The sequence below is a fragment of the Tachysurus vachellii genome, chromosome 14 (assembly GCF_030014155.1).
Source record: "Tachysurus vachellii isolate PV-2020 chromosome 14, HZAU_Pvac_v1, whole genome shotgun sequence".
NCBI lineage: Eukaryota > Metazoa > Chordata > Actinopteri > Siluriformes > Bagridae > Tachysurus > Tachysurus vachellii.
In genome coordinates this window covers 3478588-3499601 of record NC_083473.1, presented here as the reverse complement: position 1 = coordinate 3499601, position 21014 = coordinate 3478588, and the positions used below count along the sequence as shown (strand labels likewise).

Here is a 21014-nt window from a genome sequence, read left to right as displayed (position 1 = left end):
GTGGCCAAAAGTCAAAATCTAGCTCTGAATCTGAAACAAACATACAACCAATCCGAAGAACCCAAACAGCATAAAACCTGGAAAGAACCTACACCAACACACTTAAAGTTCTTGAAGATCCAAGTACAAGGTGTAGTGAGAGGGTTGAATAATTCTGCAAGTATTATTTTTAGTTATAAATTTAAAAAAAAATCAGGATTTGTTGGTTTGCAATAAAAATACTTCCTGGAACATTCAGTGAAATTAGCACAATATGGACATGTGGCATATCAAAACACTCAGCACAATGAGGAAAACTTCCTCAAGAGTATTCAGATGACGTCACATGCTCGTCTCGACTAGCCTCCGGGATTTGCCACGTGCAAGCACCATTCACATTTTCTTCAAGAAATGTACGTTCTAGTTGTAATTATTGTCTATTTCTTTTCTGCAAAATATAATTCAGTAAAAGAGATAAGAGAAATACTTTCTTTGCTAAAGTGATATGGTGGAGGTGTTATCTACTCTGAGGGGGAAAAAAAAAGAAAAACTCTGATTAGATCCGAACCACAGGTGTAGGAAACCGGATGACAAGGCAGTTACAGAATCTTTGCATCCGATAAGGAGAATTTTGAAACATGACAACTCACTGCAGGTTGATGTGCTGTTGGCTTATCAGTGTTTAAGCACGTAATTAGCTAACCTTTCTCCAGTTTCCAGTATCAAACTGAAGTGCAGCCTTTCAGTTCGCTTTTAAAAGTCTGATTACAGAGAGATCTACTTGGGGAAATAAAGGTGAAATGTTGTTACATGAAGACATCATGGAACATAATCTGCATGTTAAATTAATCGTTGTTTGCATACTGAAACGTTGCATGTAGATGAAAGCGTTTCTGAAGTCTGTTTTATCCGTCCATCCATCCATTCATTTTCTGTAGCACTTATCCTATAGAAATTCATGGGGAACCTGAAGCTTACCCCAAGGAACTCAATCTTGGATAGGGTGTCAACCCATCACACACACACCTACACAAACACACACCAGGGACATGTGTTTAGACTGGAGAAAGAAACCAGAGAACCCAGAGGAAATCTCTGAAGCACCAGGAGAACTCCAAATACACAGGACAGGTGGAACAATTCCTCAACCTGAAGATGCCAAACACTAAGCCATGGTTCTCCTCACTTTAATTATATTTTTTAAATGTATTAATAAACATGTCATGCATCACCTTACGTTCCCTCACCAGACCAAAATTGTCAGAAAACATACCGACTGTTAACGAGTGCTGACTTCTTCCATAATCTGTTAAAAAAACTTTTCCTAACAGGAAACCATTCGTAACCATTTCAACAAGCGTACCTTTCTTTCTGTGTTAAATGGTTTCTTAAACCGTTGAATCTTTTGTTATCATTAGACAGGGTGAATGGGCGGTTACTAAGGAAACGCATTGATATGAAGCAGTGATTCGTGTAGTCGGAGCTGCTATAATCCACACTTTTGATTGATCTGAGACTTTATAAGACAATCAGAAATAAATCAGTAACATTAATAATGCACCTTATGTAACCAAAGTGTCTGTATTTTTTTTTACTTAGTTTTGTTATTTAAATGTCATTAGCCACGCCCACAACACACGGTTAGGCAGCTACCCAGTGAGGTATGTGTTAATGTCCGTATGCAGACACGGTATGTAGGTCATCAGGGTTGGAGGGGAGTTTAACAAAAACGTCTGTGGTTTATCAGTCTATTCTTTGCCTTGGTATTTCCTTTCAGTGGTTTGGTTCAGGTTGAAAATTTCCCAGATGATGCAACAGTCATGAACTTTTTGCTTATTTTTATCATGTATTTATCACTGCAGCTCATACAAAAGGGGGAAAATCCATTTAAAAAGACAGAAGCTCTTTTTCTAACATGCTACAGAGATCTTGGCTGACTGTTACATCATAGCAGGGCATAAAATTCATGAGTAATCATGTTATCTGTGTGAAAAATGATATACTTTTTTGCGTACTTTTTTGGCGTACTTTTTTGTACCACATCCTCTCTCTTATGTAAGACTTATCTCTCTCAGGAGAAAATGCTTGAGTTTATCTTGAAATCCGTTTATACCAAACATCATCTCTTCATAATCTTTTCTGTAGATTAATTAGAAATGATGATGAAGTCTTTAAAAAAAGGACAGATGTGACCGGCTGGAGCAGAGTGTGTGAAAAAAATAAAAATCATTTTCATAAAAGCTCATGTCAACACTTTTTTCCCTAGAGGACCTTTTTCGGTTGTGTCTCCGTTCAGTATTGAATGTCTTGGTCATGTCTCAATCCAAAGTGGAGTTAATTAGAAGCTCATATGAAAGTAGACGCTCTGGGATTTAAGAGTTGTAGAGTTTCATCAGTATTTCTCTTTTCCTAGTCTACTAGGAATGATATGTTCTTAAAAAAAATTTAAAAAACAAAAACAATTTCTTCTCTCAAATCTCTAGATCAAATTTTGATTTCAAATGGTGGTCTGGGTTGTTGATCAGGGTTCAAGGCCCAGCACTGCCAAGCTGCCACTGTTGGGCCCATGAGCAAGGCCCTTAACCCACACTTCTCCAGCGGTGCTGTATCATAGCTGCCCCTCCTCTCTGACAACAACCTCCTCAGTTAGGATATGCCAAGAAAGGATTTCCACTGTGCTTCCATTCCCCATTTCCATATAACTAGGGCCACACCAAAGCACATTTCTAGTGGCTAAATGCTTGCTCTAGGAAATGCTGGTGTCATGGATAGGATTCTTTTAAACATACAGTAGCTCAGTTACTAATAAAAAACGTACTTAAATGATGTACAATTAAATTGTCAGGACGCACCTATGGCCTCTGTTGCTCATGTGCTCAGTATATTATCAGGCCTTTGCTGTTTTATACTTTCAGCTCTTTTAAGGTTCCCTCAAGACACTTCAGAGTCCAACTGATGCTTATATTAGTGGAAAACTGGGTTAATGCAGTGAGAACGCAGGTCCACCTGACAGTGTTAATGTCCTGTAGAACTCTGTCAAAACTGTCCCATGAAATATACACACATTTAGCACACACCCTTATCTAGAGTGACTTACATTTTATCTCATTTTATAGAATTGAGCAATTGAGGGTTAAGGGCCTTGCTCAGGGGCCCAGCGGTGGATATGGGAATAAAATTTCACAACTTTGTAGTTAAGTGTCACTAGGCTACCACATCCCCACACGGACACGGATATGTACAGTTTCACACTTTTAGGATATCATAATATTAAAGTTTCCTTGATTTGACCCACACTGTCAGTAGGAACTGCTTCAATGTACAAGTTCTTCAATGAACTTGTAGATTTGTAGAACTTGTACAAAAGTATAACATTAAAATTTTTTTTGCAACATTTCTAAACATTTTGGGTCACTTTCAGATAAGTCACCAGATTACTGGCTAAAAAGTGGTTGTACTGCTGGAAAATATCAAAACAGGTCAAAACGAGAATCAAATAATCTCTCTGCCATATCAAGATTTTTGTTCATTAAAACTAAAACCCTTTTTGGAGAAAAGCGTAGCCTGTGTAAAAAATCTCGATCCTGTGTCAATGAGTGTGTGTTTGGTGTTTGTGTATTCACAGTTTTGAATAACACTCAGTGGAGAACGGGTTTTTAATGCATCATTTTGAGTCCCGTTTGGTCGCATGGCTTCACTGGGTGTGAAAGGGATTACGGGAGGTTACTTTTAGCACATAAAAAAAAAATGTGCTTTTATTAGAATGCAAAGAGTGCACGAGAACAAAATACGGCCAATTGAGGTCAAGGGAAAAGGTATCAGAGTGTAACGGGACAGACTTGAGACTAATGAAAAAGCAGGCATCCTTGAAGGCCACATTTGTATGAAGTCCTGTTTGATTTTTTTTTTTTTATTATTTGTTTCTGAAACACTGGTTAGTTAAGTGTCACTTCCTGATTCTGACTTGATTTTTAGAAATGTCTTTTGATGCTTATACCTGCGGAGAAATTGAGAATTAACCAAGAGGACAGGCCAAGGTTTTAGCCTGTCTTGGTAAAGTAAAATTGAATGGCTGTGTTTATTATTCATCTTAGATTCCATGTAAGAGTTTGAGAATTAATGTAAAGTTAAACCACTATAGGAAGTTATGCTTCCCCTATTTTGATGCCCTTGGATAAAAGCATGACATCATCATTTAAATAATAAAACATTGTCTTGCACTGTGTAATAGTAGCGTCTGTCATCAGGAACAACCTCAATGTTGTGGAAATAACAGCTGTTGTGGAAATAACAGTGGGGATTTTATATATATATATATATATATATATATATATATATATATATATATATATATATATATATATATATATATAGTGAATGTGCTTTGCTGACAAGAAAACTCGCAAAAAAAACTCGACTTGCAAAAACACGCTGTTCTTGGACTTGAGCTGTATATGAACTGACTGACTGTGACGCGTGTAGTAGTGTCAGTCCCTACATGCTGCTCTGAACATCAACGCCTCTTCCTTCTCCTCCTATGTGCATGACTGGGCTGGAACTAGAAGTCATTTAATAAGCTCTGCAGTAATTCTTCTTTCATTCTTTGGGAATCATTCATCATTTACTGATCATTTATTTATTCCTGCATTCAATCTTTCTTTTTTTAATGTGAAAGAACTCTTTTCACATCGGTCTATAACATTTAAGGTGCATTTCTGGAGCTCTTTCTTTCCACATTATTTTACTATTTCCCTTTTCATCTGTTTCTTTTTTCCCCATTTCTCTTTCCCTTTCCATCTCTTTCTTTCTTTTCATTTTTATTTCCCTTTCTTTATTTCTTCCCATTTCCATTTCTCTTTCCATTTCTTTTTTTCTTTCTTTCATTTTTAACTTCCTTTCTTTCTATTTCTCATTCTTTCTGTCTTTCTTTCTTTCTTTCCATCTTTCTATTTTTCTATTTCTATTTCTTTTGCTCTCTCTTTCATTATATAAATACATGCACATACAGATCAGCCATATCATTAAAACCACCTACCTATAATTGTGTAGACTCTCTGTGTGCTTTGATCTGCAGCCAGCTGTGATGTACTGTGTGTTTAGACATGTTTCAGACAACATTAACTTTTTCAGAAGCTCTTCTGTGGATAGAAACCAGACGGTTGAGCCTTGAATCACACACATCGACTGGCTGCCTAATACACTGCTCAAAAAAGTTAAGGGAACACTTAATCATCACAGTGTGGAAACACCAAGTCCGTTCAACTTAAGGGATATCAATCGGTCCAGTTAGGAATCATAAGTGATTGTGAATGGTGCAGAAAAGTCATGTGACATACCAGACAGCATATGATTATTTATTGCATAATGTTGATTGGGAAAATACCCAGAGCCCACAGGGCGTACACTCATCTACCTGTTTTAGGTAGTTTTCAGACTTTCATTGGTGCTTCAGGCACACAGTGCCAACAGACCATATTAGACACTTGAAGGCAATTTACAAACTAAACATTAAAAGCTATATGTACTTACAAAACTTACAAGACTGCATTGATATTCTAAACAATTTGTATCGTTAGGGTGCCTAACAGATTCCTAATATTGCAAACATAACACATAAATAAAGAACACAGAGTTGATATACAGTATCCTAGTCAATTACCACATCATTGCATACTGCCATGCCTACAACACTCACTCACTCACTCATTTTCTACCGCTTATCCGAACTACCTCGGGTCACGGGGAGCCTGTGCCTATCTCAGGCATCATCGGGCATCAAGGCAGGATACACCCTGGACGGAGTGCCAACCCATCGCAGGGCACACACACACACTCTCATTCACTGACGCACTCACACAATACGGACAATTTTCCAGAAATGCCAATCAACCTACCATGCATGTTCGGGGGAGGAAACCGGAGTACCCGGAGGAAACCCCCGAGGCATGGGGAGAACATGCAAACTCCACACACACAAGGCGGAGGCAGGAATCGAACCCCCAACCCTGGAGGTGTGAGGCAAACGTGCTAACCACTAAGCCACCGTGGCCCCCTTTGCCTACAACGCATTACCTGAAATACACATCCAGATCAAAACGCTGTGGCTGGTTGGCCAGTGTAACCAAGAACACATTCACCAAATGAATCTTGAATATGTTAACTATCAGTTAGCAATACAAAATTAAATGAACCACTGTAAATGGAGTACATTTCCCAAAAAACAAAACAAATTGTTTTTAGTTCTTACTCTATCGAATTCTCAAATTTTAAATTCAACTTGTTTTGTAGACATTCCACAACATTAAACATAACTATAAATGGATAAAAAGCAACGCTTCTAAAATAAATGGAGCTGGCTAATTGCTATGGTATATGAGCACTGTTGAGTTATAGCTAAATATTCATAGGCAAGAGCATTATGTCACGCTGTTGAGTATTTTCTTAGAACTGACCCAACTCTATTATATCTCTTCATTATAAACACAGATTTCTATGTAAATTTTGGTGCATACTAAAAATTGCATGGGAAAAGCCAGTGTTTAAATAATAATAATAATAATAATAATAATAATAATAATAATAATAATAATAATGTAGGTTATTGCTACAGTAGAGGAAAATACATATCCAATAAACATTTGTTGTAATGACTTGCTCCTTCAAATTCAGCCTTAAAACATTCAAGGCTTTTAATACAAGGTTTTCAGTAGAAACTTAATACGTGTAAACATTTTTACAAGTCAACCACAAGGCAGCAAAAGTCACAAAACCCCCTGAAGGTTGATGATCTCCACAGCTAATTTCTGAGGGTCCATTAGGTTTGGAAACATCTCCATTGCTCTGTCCACAAGACCGGAATTAAAAACGGCTAGCAACTTCTTCCTGACCTGCTCCCTCTCCGGCGTCAGATGGTTCCAGGAAGCGCCATCACCCTGTACAGGTCCTGGAGGCATGTGGCCGAAGTGACTGTATGGTTCTGACCAGTAGCCAGACTGTGGAGGAGGCATTCTTCTCTGGTGATACTCATGGAGTACACTATACTGGTGAAAGTTCCCTGGTGGGTAAGGTGCTCTTCCATAGGAGTGATATTGAGAGTAGGAGTATGGCATGTTGCTTGGGTTTTGGGATGCACCTAAACTCATGTGGTGGGGATGATAACCTGGATTGGACTGTAAACTGGATTGGCTTAAGGACTGGGTGCAAGATGAAGGATGTCGGAACCTTCCGTGAGAAAGATTCTTGGACATTGTTTGCTCTCCTCCAGACTGGTGCTCACTGTGGCATTCGTATGAGCCCAGGCCCGAGTCCAGGTACTCCTGAAAGGATGCAGAAATGCAGTCTGGATTCGTTGGGGAGTACTGACTGGAGTAATCTCGCTTTGAATGGGACTTTCTTGAAGTAGACTGCGGTGTAGGCTTGACCACCAGCATATTCTCACTGGTGTGGGTTTTCTTGAGTGGTCCACTTTGATTAAGAGTGAGTTTGTGTTCCATTACTTCTTCCAGAGAGGCTCCATGGGAAAGGTTTTGGCCTGCCAAGGAAGGTTTCTGGGGAAAAGGGGGCATTTTTGCTTTCTCACGCAGCTCATCCGCTAAGGAACGTTGGGATTGCTTGCCACGTTCTGGGTGGCTGAACTTGCACTTGATCCCATAGGTGCATTTCTTACCTTAAATTGAAAATGGTAAGAATAAACACCCAGTATGGTTTTATGCTAAACTGTTGGCTCTTGAAAGGACATGAATTAACAGATTTGTTTGTGTTCCCAATTAAAATGACCCCATCCACCAACAGGTACACAGTAAAAATATAGTTATTAATAATGCAGTGGAGCACACCACATTCATATAGAACATTCCTGAGCCCTTAAACAAATCAGTCATCTAAGAAATCAAACTACAAGCTATTAAAATGCCATTAGGGATTATCTAACTGAACCTGCTGGCACATGTCTAGCTCAGAAGAATTACATGATATGAAGGGCTTACTTTTCTTAGAAGCTAGAGAAGACTTGCATGATACTCACCATAGGGGCAAGGGAGTTTCTTAGTAGCTCGGGGAGTCTTGCGCAGAAAGTTTTCCAAAGTAGGTCCATGTCTTCCGAGTGGATCATCTGGAAGCATAAACCTTGAAAAACAAAGAAAAATCAGACTTATTAATGTTCCTTATAAAGTTGATCACTTAGCAATGTTGTGTCCACACTTCTAATATTTATTAGTGAAATTAGATGTTGTGTTCAGAATTAATATGCATGAAACAAAGCTAAACAGGCTTTGAGACGTGACTTACTTGTCATTGACAAATGAGTACATGAGCAACCTCTCCTCTATGAAGCGTTTCCACTCAGGCTTTTCCCCCTGCAAGTCTCGGTAGGTATCATTGGACACAATGATGCCTTCCACATCGTATGCTAGCTTGACGATGAATCGGTCATCATAACAGACCACCCGCTTTCCTGCCACGCGTCTTGATGGAGTGAAGACCAGAATCTTTTTCCGTTCCAGCTCACGGAGAATTTGCTGATCTGTGGTAAGTAGTGGTTCAGCGGTTAAGACATTGGACTACTGATTGGAAGTCATGAGCCCAAATCCCAGCTCTAACAACCTGCCACTTCTGGGCCCTTGAGCAAGGAGGTGCAGCCTCAGTGCCTAATAGGTCCCAAGAAAGGAAGCATGGTTTCTTTGCCTGTCAGTTGTTGTCATTAAGGTCTAGACACTGTAAGTGTATAATCTTAGTAAATACTGTATGGCTTCTGTATCTCTAAGTCACAGTAAATTATGCATTAATGCAGTACATGAAGTCCCAGGAAACCAGGTGTTGCCTCAGTACCCATAAGTCCTAGGTTACAATGCATGGCCTCTGTGACTTTAATGTTGTATCCAATTTTCTAGTTGTGTCTGTGGTGAAAACTACAAGTTAAAATAACACTGCAACCAATACAGAGAATATTACACTATATTATTAAAGTACACTTTTACATAATATGCCTTATTTTTATAGTTTATTTGTAATAAACAAAATACAGTTAAACAAATCCCAGACTGTAAAACATATGAATAACAACTGACCTCCTGAAAAGCACAGTCATGAAACCAAACTGCCAAATATATTTCCCTCACAACAACAAAAAAATATACTAAACTCCTAAAATTTAGCAAGTCAGACTAAAGAACAGAAAGATGATCACACATCGGTTTATCTTCAGCTTTTTAATATGAAGTACTACAAGTACTTTTCTACATCTCTCTGGATAAAAGTGCCGAATGCCATAAATGTAAGTCATTCAAGAGTAACTTCAGCTGTTTTTAGATAAGACCTGTTCAGGTTGGTGAACAAAAAAAAACCAGCATCATTCTCCTCATGGTTTGAACAGCTGTTACCTTTAGAACCAGCCCAAGAGAATCTGAACATGTGATTGATAGAGGGTACGTTAACCTAGAATTACAGGGTAAACAGTCTCTCTCGTTCTGTCTCACTCTTGCTCTCTCTCTCTTCCTCTCTCTCTCATGCTCATACTCTCGGCTCAGAAGTTCACCATGAATATAAAAAACATCCACTGTGTCCAAACAAAACCAAGGTGACTAAAGTACACAAGATTTATCATGGTCTCTTTGCCCAGGGCTAATCCAGTAACAGTTGAGTTTTCCCCTGACTTTCTTTCTTTCTTTTGGTTCACTGTGTTCTAGCTATTAAGCAATGAACCACTTGACAACTTGCTTGGGTTCTTGTTTAAACTAGTGTCTTCTGAAGACTCAAAAAAAAAAAAAAAGGGTGGCTAAAAGTATTCTAAAAATAAATGAAAAGCATTTTAAAGCAATTAGTACACATGATCCATGAGTCACAAATGCACTGCTATGAACATTTTGAAGGTTTTCTTTAAACCTTGAAATTTTTGAACCATAAAGTGAAATGGACTTAATTTGGATTTTTACAATATGTCTTACGTTATTATGAAACAAATTTAAAAAAAAAAGCTGGCTGTTAAAAGTGGCATAAATATTCACATACTTCTTAAGAAAGTTACCCAGGTTCTGTTAGATGGAATAGAACTATACAGATTCTCAACTGGACTGATATCTGGGCTCCTGGACTGGGTTTTTATCTTACGTGCTTGGATCTTCGTTCAAAATCATTCCAGTGTAGCTTTGGCAGTATGAGAACAGTTGTTGCCCTGTTAGAAGCTGAATCAGTGCCCCAGTTTACAGTCTCTTTCAGACTAAAATAGGTATTTAGCTCCATCCATCTTGCCCTCAACCCTGTCAATTTTCCCATTCCCTACAGATAAACAGCATACCTACAATACAATGCTATACCACCATGAATCATGTGGAGATTGTGTTCACAAGGTGATGAGCAGTATTGAGTTTCCACCAAATGTAACACTAGAATTTCAATCTCATTAGACCAAAAGGAGTCTCAACCATGCATTTTGGCAAATCCCAGATAGGATTGTATATGTCTCTTCCATTAATTTTAGTGTTGTGGATTTTCCAGGCTATGCTGAACCTGTAAATATCTTATACAATCTGAACTGTGGAACTCTCCACCTTCTTCAGAATTACCCTTTGTCTCTTTTTGCTTCTATGACCATTCACAGGTTCCTGGGAAAAGGCATCTTCTAGGTGAAGTCACAGTTTTTCTATATTCTTTCCATTTCTAATAACGGTATGTTAAGAGTCCTGTGCTTGTTTTGATCGCTCTTTGGTCTTATTTTGTTTCTATCGATTCTATACACCGGAGTACTGAATGTCCTATTTAAAAACCAGGAACATTAATATGAAGTTGTTCCTTTGGTGTTATATTAATCTTCACTCTTCTGTGCTGGGAAGGTTTCTACTAAATGTTGGAGCATGGCTGTGCAGATTTTTGTTAATGTAGATACAAGAAAATCAGTGAGGTCAGGCACTTATGTCAAGTTAGGAGGCTTCAGTTGGTGTTTGGTGAGGTTGAGTCAGAGTTAAAGCCACTCCGACCTTTACCTCCACACCATATCATGGAGCTCACTTTGAGTTCAGGGGCATGGTCATGCTGGACCAAGTCTTCTTAGTTCCAGTAAAAGGAATCTTTAATGCTACCTTATTTAAAAACATTTTCATGAATTTCTAAGTGTGTACTTCCATCCCTGTGGTAACAGCTTGGGAAAGAACCACATTTGGGTGTGAGGGTCAGGTGTGAAACTTTTGACCTTATTGTGTAAAATCCCATTTGACTGCATTTCACTTCCAGTTTGTAACACAATACAGTATGGGAAAGTTCATGAGAGGTGAAAACTTCAATACACAGTACAGCAAATTTGACCAATTTAAGAGGCTGAAATCTACACTTTTCAAACACCGACCTAAGCCCCACCACTTCAATCAGCATTTAAACAAGATCCTAATTATCATTTTTGTATTAATAATGCGACTTTTAAATAGTTATACTATACTGGCAGTGGAGTAAAAGGGTGAGGTCGGATTGTTCAAGTACAATGGAGGGTTTGTTCATTTGCATTTTCATTCAGACTCATGCGTGTGTATTCTTTGATACTTTGTAAGTGTAAAGGTATTTTTAGGCAAATTTCTTTTTTTTCTTTTTTTTTTTTTTAAAAGGCATTAAAGCATGATTCGTACTGCCATGATAAGAAGGTGTACTTCAAAGTAAAAACCTCAAAATAAATAAACCGGTTTCTCATCAACTGAGCATGAGGAATCCATTCAAATCCTTTTGTTTCTCCATCTGACATTGAAGATGGGTGTCGGTTACTCTTTCAAGTAAACTGCCATCTAACAATAACATACTGCAGAATGTGAAGTATGAAGATAAGGTTATGGAATGTTTCTAAACGCTTGACTAACATGCAAATTACATAACTGATCAACACAGCAAGATAGTTTAGTTCTGCATGAATGCTTCCTGTGCAAATACTGAGCTTGTGTTACAGCCCATGCAAGTATGTCACAAAAGAAAGCTGTGTGTTTATTGCATTACTTCCTGTTAGAAGTAATTGTGCGCGAATGTAGATTTTGGAATTGCAAATAATTCTTATGCTGAATTCTGATTGGTCAGGAGGAGATTTATGATTTTATATCATTTTAATTGAGGAATGGAGTTATTCAGTATCTGGGAGAATGAAACTAGTAGAAAATGACAGTGGAAATGGAAATCTTGAGATATCACCGCACCCTGGGAGATGAAGACTGTTCTTCTGTATTGTGATTTGTAGAAGGGAAGTTTAACTTAAATTGTAAATTGTAAAGATTGTAGAGATCACATGGTCAGTATTTCAATGTTCATCGCATAACTAATGTACTAATTGGTGTCTGAGTGTTTCTGTATACGCAGAACACCGTGGTCTTTCTGTGTTTTAACAACTTTAACAACTGTAATTCTTCCTAATGTTTAATTCTGATTTCCACACAGACACAGACAGACAGACACAAACAGACAGACAGACACAGACAGACACAGACAGACAGACACAGACAGACAGACAGAGACAGACAGACACAGAAAAACAGACACAGACAGACACAGACAGACACAGACAGACACAGACAGACAGAAACAGACAGACACAGACTGACACAGACAGACAGACACAGACAGACACAGACAGACACAGACAGACAGACACAGACAGACAGACACAGACAGACAGACACAGACAGACACAGACAGACACAGACAGACAGACACAGACAGACACAAACAGACACAAGGAGTTCTTTTTGTGCTTCACTTTATGTCACTTTCTATAAAAGCTTCAACCAAATTTATTGATGTCAATGCAAATGAATTTAACCAAACTGAACTGACTGTGGTTTCCACAAAGATGAACAGGAAGTGAAACGTGTTTCTTATTCGTTCTGTCTCACCTGTGATCGGCACATCCGGCCTGGGCTGCTCCCGCCTCCATGATGGCACAAACACAGTAACATCACTGTGCCCTCGATCCAGGAAGTAGTTCACAGCCAGTTGGATTCCCAGGCAGGAAAAAACTTCCTTGTTCCCATGACTGAACAGAAATTTAATAGAGAAATTCATCAGTAGGTTTTTGGTACTCAAGTGATAAGCTGCAGTAAATTTCTTAAGAAAATCCTGAAAATTACACACAACCACAAACACACACAAACAATTCACATGAAACTGAACTGAAAGAATCCACACCCGCAGCTCACCATTTTAACCTCTCACACCTGGAACCTCAAAAACTTACATTAACTTACAAATTACAGAACCAGATCTAAGATCTAAGCCACAGCTACAAGTCACATTTCTAGGGTTAAGTATTAAAAAAAACAAACAAACAAAAAAAAAAAAACACATGAATAATATAAAACAGACATACTGAAAATTTCTGTTGCGTGGTCCGAATGATCATTTCTGCAATGTTACACAAACTAAATGTGTAAAACGTTGACACCCTGTGCCATACTATTATATTTTGTGTAGTGAAGCTTACAGCTTTACAAACCAAATCTGCTAATTTTCTACCCTTTGTCGTAGGTGTTTATTTTATTTCTACGCCTGCATTACAGTGTCAATAAAACATTTTCATAGAAAGCTTAATATAATTTTTTTTTAATTATATACTAAGTGATAAAGTGATAGAGATAAAAAGTGATTAAGCTGCTGTTACAGAAATTAAAACTCATCGTAAGTGAGTCACAGTGCAATGGGGTAGGGGGATTGGATGCAATGTGTCTGACATTTTTGACACAAAAAAAAAAAGGTTTTAAATTTACAAATTCTGTATGATTTAACATTTCTTCCTCAACCCACCTGGCTTTGCGAGTTACCATGTAAAGTCAATGGATCATATCAAATATCAAAAATAAGTCAAATGTCAAATAAATAAAAAATAATAAAGAAAGAAAGAAAGAAAGAAAGAAAGAAAGAAAGAAAGAAAGAAATGAATGGTAAACAGTTACTATACACTCAAGGCAGTTCTGGCTGCATGCCTTTCATCATGTCTCCTCATACAAAGGGTGGAGGCAAATTTGCATAGCAGGAGAACAAGATAGGATATGTCTTCACTTTTCCCCTCGAGGCTTCAGTGAACTGTTTGTACCCGCCTTGGAAAATACATTCTGTTCTTAGAAATAGCTTTGATTGTAATTTTTTTTCTAGTATGAAGTTTGTTTGCTAAAATTTTACTTAAAATACATAAATAAATTAATAAAATTTTTAAATCACATTTACTAGATCATTTCTGATATCCTGGGAGGAATAAATATAAATATAATAAATATAATAAATATATAAATAAATATATTTTATATTTATTTATATATATATTTTTATATTATATATAAATATAAGTGCTTAAATGTTTGAAAATTTGAACAAAAGCGATGTTTTATTTGAATTAAATATTATCTGTTTAAATTAATAGATGATTTAAAGCAATGTGCAATATGGAATATATGAAACATAAAAAGTACATTTACCATATAAACATGAATTAGATGTTTCGCTCTTAGTAAGGAACCTCACACCACAGTGCTGTTAAACCAACCATTCTGATTGGTCAGAAAGTTAATTCATTTTCTTTCACTGCAAATCCCACACTTTATTTTATAATTACCGTTTCTTACACTTACAGACGAAGGACGAAATTTGTAGCAGCTAACTGAAAATCAAAGATAACTTAGAATATCTGAGACATTAAACATAACTAAACTATAAAAGTTCTGTATCAAAGCAAAGCTATAAGATCATAAAACTAAAATTGGATTGAAACCTAATCGTTGTTTGGATTTGGTTTAAGTTTTGCTCTTTTAAACAGCTTTTAGCTAAATGTTCTCTTTAAGACTCGCATTTATCCGGTGACATGTTAATCGGACAAAGACAGTAATTCGACACACGGTAAATAGTTCCAATGAATGTACGTGAGTCAATTTTTAAATCTCTTAATCTGTGTATCTATTGACGCATGAGACAATGAGTCTTTGTGCTCGATATGTATACAGTGTTTTCTTAAGCACCAGTTTGCTTCATTCACGTAGCAAATGTTTTGCATAATTCAAAAATTTGCATAGAATGGATCAGACATTTTAGAGATAAAAGATTCGACACTCTATCTGTTCCTACATGACATAAAAGGGGGGTTAAAGAAACAGTGAAATAGTAAAAGACAAGAAGGTTTGGTCTTGTCTCTTTGGAGTCTGGTGAAATTTCACTTCAGCTTGATTAAATTCAATTCAAGTCAATTTGCATTTGCATGTCTCTTTGAATAGAGTTTGTCAGAAAGCAGCAATATAAATTCAGGACATAAATTATACGTGTTTAATTTAAATTTATTCCTAATGATCAAGCCCAAGGTGGATCAACTCTGAGTGATACCAGAGAGCGTGATTATAACTCATTTCCCTTCTATAACTGGGAAACAAAGAGTGCAGATTGTGTAACCAGGAAATTCATTAGTTTGAACATGAAGTTCTGTTGACGTTATCAACTGTTAGATCAAGAAATTTTAACCTTTGCTACCAGAAAACCTATTATAATGTTGTTTTTAATTAATTCCACTAGAACATCTTAGTTATGTTTGTAATATATAGAGTTTGGATTTCTGATCTAGAATATTTAGAACCTTATCTTGGATCTATTATTATTAGCCCTGGATTTTAAATGGCTTTTTTTGTTTCATACTTTCAATATAAAATTAACATTAACATTTGTGTAATTCTGAGCCTTTGGGTTGTTTTGTTTGTATTGCTCTTTTTGGTTCTCATTTGTTTTCCTTCTAATAGAATAGAAGCCTTTATTTTTGTCACATCTACAACACAGTGAAAATCTTTTGTCACATATCCCAACTTTGGAGGTTGGGGTCAGAGCACAGGGCGAGCCATGACACAGCACCCCTGGAGCAGAGAGGGTTAAGGGCCTTTCTCAGTGGCCCAACAGTGACAGCATGGCAGTGCTGGGGCTTGAACCCTGATCCTCCAACCAACAACCCAGAGCCTTAATCACTTGATCCATTTCCAAAACGATTAAATACGATATTAAATAACTTATCATGATACTATTTATTCTCGATTCTCGAAGACTTCTTAGAAGTATTTTTTTATGGTATTTGATATTGCATCATGATTATTGCATAGCTGATTCCTGCCGATAGACAACAAACCTTGCTAGTCAGTTTCTAGCTGCAATGTACTGCTAATCCTTCCTACTGTACTGACTCATTATTTATACTTAAACATTGATATTGTATCACTAGTTACTGTTCATAATATTTGATACTATAAGCCTAGTCATTGTTAATAGTATTTATATATAATGCCTGATACTGCAGTGCTACTGTAGCTGTTGTTTACAGTCACTGATATAAAATACTCGTTACTGAACTGTATTTCTGTAACACTTGTTATAATTATGGTCTTTGGAATCTTAATGCTAGTCATTATATTTAGCCCCTGATATCATATCAGTAGTTATTGTTTCTAACTGTTGGTACTGTAGCACTTAAAATTGTTTATAGTTGATGATGGTATATGTTATTGTAATGATGATGGTATATGTTATTGTAGCTGTTATTACATTTGTACAAAGGTGATACTGGTACAAAGGTGACACTAGTCGATATTGTAGTCATTATGCTAGCATAATGCTAGTCATTATTTATAGTTGCTGTTGTAATGCTAGTCATTATTTATAGTTTATTTGTAATGCTAGTCATTATTTATAGTTTATTTGTAATGCTAGTCATTATTTATAGTTGATAATGTAATGCTAGTCATTATTTATAGTTGATATTGTAATGCTAGTCATTATTTATGGTTGTTATTGTAATGCTAGTCATTATTTATAGTTTATTTGTAATGCTAGTCATTATTTATAGTTTATGTTGTAATACTAGTCATTATTTATATTTTATTTGTAATGCTAGTCATTATTTATAGTTTATGTTGTTAGGCTAGTCAGTAATTAAAGGCTAAGTGTTATTTATAGTATATCTGAGTGTCCTTTATGGATGAAAGAGTAAAATAATTGTAAGCAACTTTTTTAGATGTAGATTATTTTTATTCTTCAGTATTAGGTGCCTTTGACTAAGACCATGTATTTTTGACTCACCTCATAGCTACATTGCTGCCATCTATCACAATAGGCTTGAGGGAATCTTCATCCTGAGCTGTGTCTTCTTGTTCAGCAGGTTGAGATGGAACACTGTGACTTTTTCTCTGACTTTCACCATGTGGAACCGGCTCTGGTAGACTGATAGAGCCCTCTGTCTCCGCTGCTCTCACCTGGATCAGCTCTCCCAGAATCCGGTTAGTGTCAGTGTCGAGGCCCAGCTTGAGTAGCACAGCTCGGACCTGAGTGTCGGTGAAGCCCAACTTTCTAAACAGATCCAGCTGAGGCTGAAACTCCGCACTCAGGTCTGCTTGATCCTCAGGCTGATTTTGCTCCATTCTAACGCACAGTTTGGATGGACAGAACGAAGACATCCATGTGCGTGTGTCTGCATGAATGAAGGAGGACACACACACAGTGCTGCAGTAGTCAGGCCAAAGGTATGTATCCAAAACTGGAGGAAAGGCAGTAGGTGAGAGACTTGCACCTATACTCATACTCAAAACAGGTCTTCTCCTGAATGCACACTTCTGGAAAGAAGAGAAACACACATGCTGAGAGAGATTTGCATTTTAGGGAATTCCAATGATGAAACCTGTTCTTATTGCCTGGGGACATTCTCATTTGGGACATTGTTGGCTAAAGGTGAATATAATCATCAATATATTTTTTTTTAACCTTGACCCACTTCATTGTTATACAAAGTAATAAACAGCAGATTCGGGTGGTGGGTGTTTTTGTTGTTCCAGTTTTTAAATAGTGTGTAAATTTGCTTTGAAGAGAAAGTAAAGAGATCAACGTCCATCAGCAGCTTCGTTCTCCTGAAGTGACCGAAATAAAAGTGACGAAACAAATTTATTATGAAGTGAAAGTCAGACTGAAAGACCAAGTAGACAAATTTTCTGCGGAACTTCCCAGTTTTTTTTTTTTTTTTGTTTCAGTACAAAAACATCATCAGACTTCTGAGTATCGACCAAAACCCAACACTAATCCAATACAGACTTTTTCCAACGTAACTGAATTGCATCGAAATTAGTCAAAATCGGTTGTGCTAAAATGTATGTATCAAAAAAATGATTCAGATGCCAAATTTGATCTCTTTGCTCTAATCTCTGAGAGATCTGAGCTAGAGCTGAGCACATCCTGAAGTATTACATTTATTTATTTATTTAAAAATTTATCTGTGTACTTTTCAGCCATTAATAGTCAAATAATGTGGTGGAACATCTGTAAGTTAGTTCCTGTTTTTCCCTCACCAGCTTTTCTCTCTTGAGATATACCTTCTGAGAAAATTGTTAGGGACGGTGTGGAGACCTGCTTTCCCTACTGAAGACAGCACTATTAATAGGAACAACTGATGAGAGGGTTCGGTCATGGGTAGCTGATTTCATCACTCTGCACCTTTAGGAGCTACTCATCAGCCCCTTAATGTAAAAAGCTCTTAATCAATCTCACCAAATTATAGTTATTTCTTTCTCATTCTAAATAATTTTTGTTGTTGTCCTGGTTTGTACCTAATTAAAGCTTAAGGATCAGGGATTTAACTGTAAAGTTTAATATATAAACTTACATTTCCAGGTATAAAAGATGTACCCTTGGTGATACTAACCAAGTGACCAGAAAAGTACACCTTATTCAATTTACACACAATTGTTTAATCTGGACAGGATTTTTTTTTTGCTCAGGGATCGGCATCAAGGAAACAACCTTTACAGGTGTAGTCTTAATGCTTTCATTAGATATTAGAACAAGGGTATTAATAATTAGATTTTATTTGTTTATTTTTTACAAAATTCTGATTTGCTACTGAACGAGCAGTATTAATAAAGTAACATGGTGGTGGTTATAAGGATTCTTTGAACACAAATAGTTTCAGTTTAAGCAAAAACGACTTGACTAAACAGACTACATTGATTTAGATTGGTCTTAAAGTGTGTATAAAGTATATCATTTGATCTTAATGACCAGTGACTTACTTTTAAACTAAATACACCTTATTAAAGCTCTAAAGGTACAGCAGTACAGGTACAGCATGTTCCCCTGATTCCTGAAAGTGCACATATAATATTTCCAGTACCGGAGTTTAAACTGGATTTACCTGTTCAGTCCTTACCGAAAGTGAAGAAACGTTCCAGATGTTGTCTTTCCGAGTCGTAATCCTTAGTATCCCGTTTTCACTGCGCGTACACTGTCTATCAGTTCACATTCCTGGTCAATGAGTAACTTTTAACACATATTATTTGAAGAAAACTTCAGCTTCAGCTGCGTAACGCCGCATTGTCTCCATGTCGCTCCAGAGCGCGGCCCTGATCCAATCCTCACTCTTAAACCCTGCACGGTTCCGCCCTGTGGTGTGTCGTGTACAGGAGGAGTGTACATGTAGACACCCTCATGCAGCCTCTACAGCGGGCTGATTTGTCTGTTAAATTGTGCGCAAGGCAGAAACACAGAAAGGGTTTATGGATATCCACCAGTTTGCGCTGCGCTTCTCCGAAAGCACAAGGTCACGCGTTTTTATATATACAGTATACAAGGTTAAGCTCCAAAGTAGACATATATATATATATATATATATATATATATATATATATATATATATATATATATATATATATGTATATATAAACCAAAAGTATGTGTTCCCCTGACCGTCACACCCACATCCAGATCTTCCCCAAACTGCAACATGACATAACGCACACAATTGTATAAAATGTCTTTGTATAGTGTAGCATTACAATTACACTTCAATTGAACTTAAACCTGTTCCAGCACAATGCCACATACACAAAGCCATGAAGACATGGTGTAGTGGTGAAGGTTGGACTGGAAGGTCTCGAGTGTCCTGCACTGAGCCCTGTCTCTGACTCAACCCCACTGAACCCCACACCTTTGGGATGAACTGGAACTGGAGACTCGTCATCATCCCAACATCAGAGTATGATCTCACTAATGCTCTTGTAGCTGAATGAATTTAACACAAATCCCCACAGATATGCTCTGATAACATCTGGTGGAAAACCTTCTCAGAAGATAAAAGTGGAGCTCATTATAACAATGAAGGGGAATGAATCTGTGTTAATGCCACAGACGTGTCCACATACATTTGGCCTTACAGTGAATTTCTTACACTGTAGTGTATCACACGACTTAGACTTTATAACCTCATTATTTTGATGTTTCTAATGTTAATTACTTGAACATGACACTGTTAGACTTAATACACTGTTATTTTAATATATTAATCTAGTTTATACTTTATCACATTATTTTTTATTTAATTTTCACCTTGGTACCTAATATCAAATATATCTGATTAGTTCTGACTACATCTCATTATGTCTGTGTATATATAACTATTTGTATGTTTGTACGTATAATGTATCTTATTAGAATCTATAATATCATATATAATAACATGCTTTTTGAAAATATTTTAACAATATCTTGTTGCTTATCTTATTATGACCACATTTGAACTATTGTAAAAGTATTTATTTCAAGATATTTTTTTTATTATTTCAAGATAAATACTTTATTAATTTTTTTATTATTTCAATTATTTTAGTGTAATAATGACTTTTTTTGCAGTTGTATCTTTTTTCATTACTATTTATTGTCTCATTTTATTAACATGTTGACATTTCAGCTTTTTGCATTATTTGGACTGGGGGCACAAACTTTTGCACTCAAGAGTCTCAGTTAAGAAATACTAAAACTATATTTTGTAAAATGTGAGGTTAAATATGAACCTGAAGAGGAACAACACTGATAACATAAACAGCAGAAAATAAACACACATGGTGCTTTATGATTTTTTTATTTTTTGTTCATTTCTGCCATCGAATAATCATGAAGTCCTGGAGGGACTGGACACTGAAAGCAACATCTAAATCATACAGTATGAAGTAAGTGAGTTATTTATATATAATATTTCCTTGTAATTTTATTTTAATTTGAATTTTGTATGTTCTGTTGCA

The 21014-nt window shown here is 36.6% G+C and overlaps 1 protein-coding gene across 2 annotated transcripts; it reads right to left on the bottom strand.

Annotated features, from left to right (window-relative positions):
• Positions 1 to 5317: 5317 nt before the first annotated feature.
• On the bottom strand, positions 5318 to 19381 carry zc3h12ab (zinc finger CCCH-type containing 12Ab). Of its 2 annotated transcripts, none has more exons than XM_060886870.1 (6): positions 19133 to 19381; positions 17035 to 17564; positions 12834 to 12973; positions 8266 to 8500; positions 8003 to 8103; positions 5318 to 7645 (listed from the first exon to the last, which is right to left on the bottom strand). In XM_060886870.1, exons 2-6 carry the CDS (start codon positions 17529 to 17531, stop codon positions 6741 to 6743), a joined length of 1878 nt encoding a protein of 625 aa, XP_060742853.1. In that variant the 5' UTR covers positions 17532 to 17564; positions 19133 to 19381; the 3' UTR covers positions 5318 to 6740. The 2 variants fall into 2 exon arrangements, with proteins under 2 accessions (XP_060742853.1, XP_060742854.1); XM_060886871.1 differs by having other exon boundaries at positions 19148 to 19381.
• Positions 19382 to 21014: the final 1633 nt, after the last annotated feature.

Coding starts and splice junctions, on each gene's coding strand:
- zc3h12ab (XM_060886870.1), bottom strand. CDS start 17,531: ATGAGTATAGGTGCAAGTCTCTCACCTACTGCCTTTCCTCCAGTTTTG. Junction 8,501..12,833: donor GCCGGATGTGCCGATCACAG/GTGAGACAGAAC, acceptor TACTTACCACAG/ATCAGCAAATTCTCCGTGAG. Junction 7,646..8,002: donor GAAACTCCCTTGCCCCTATG/GTGAGTATCATG, acceptor TTTCAATTTAAG/GTAAGAAATGCACCTATGGG.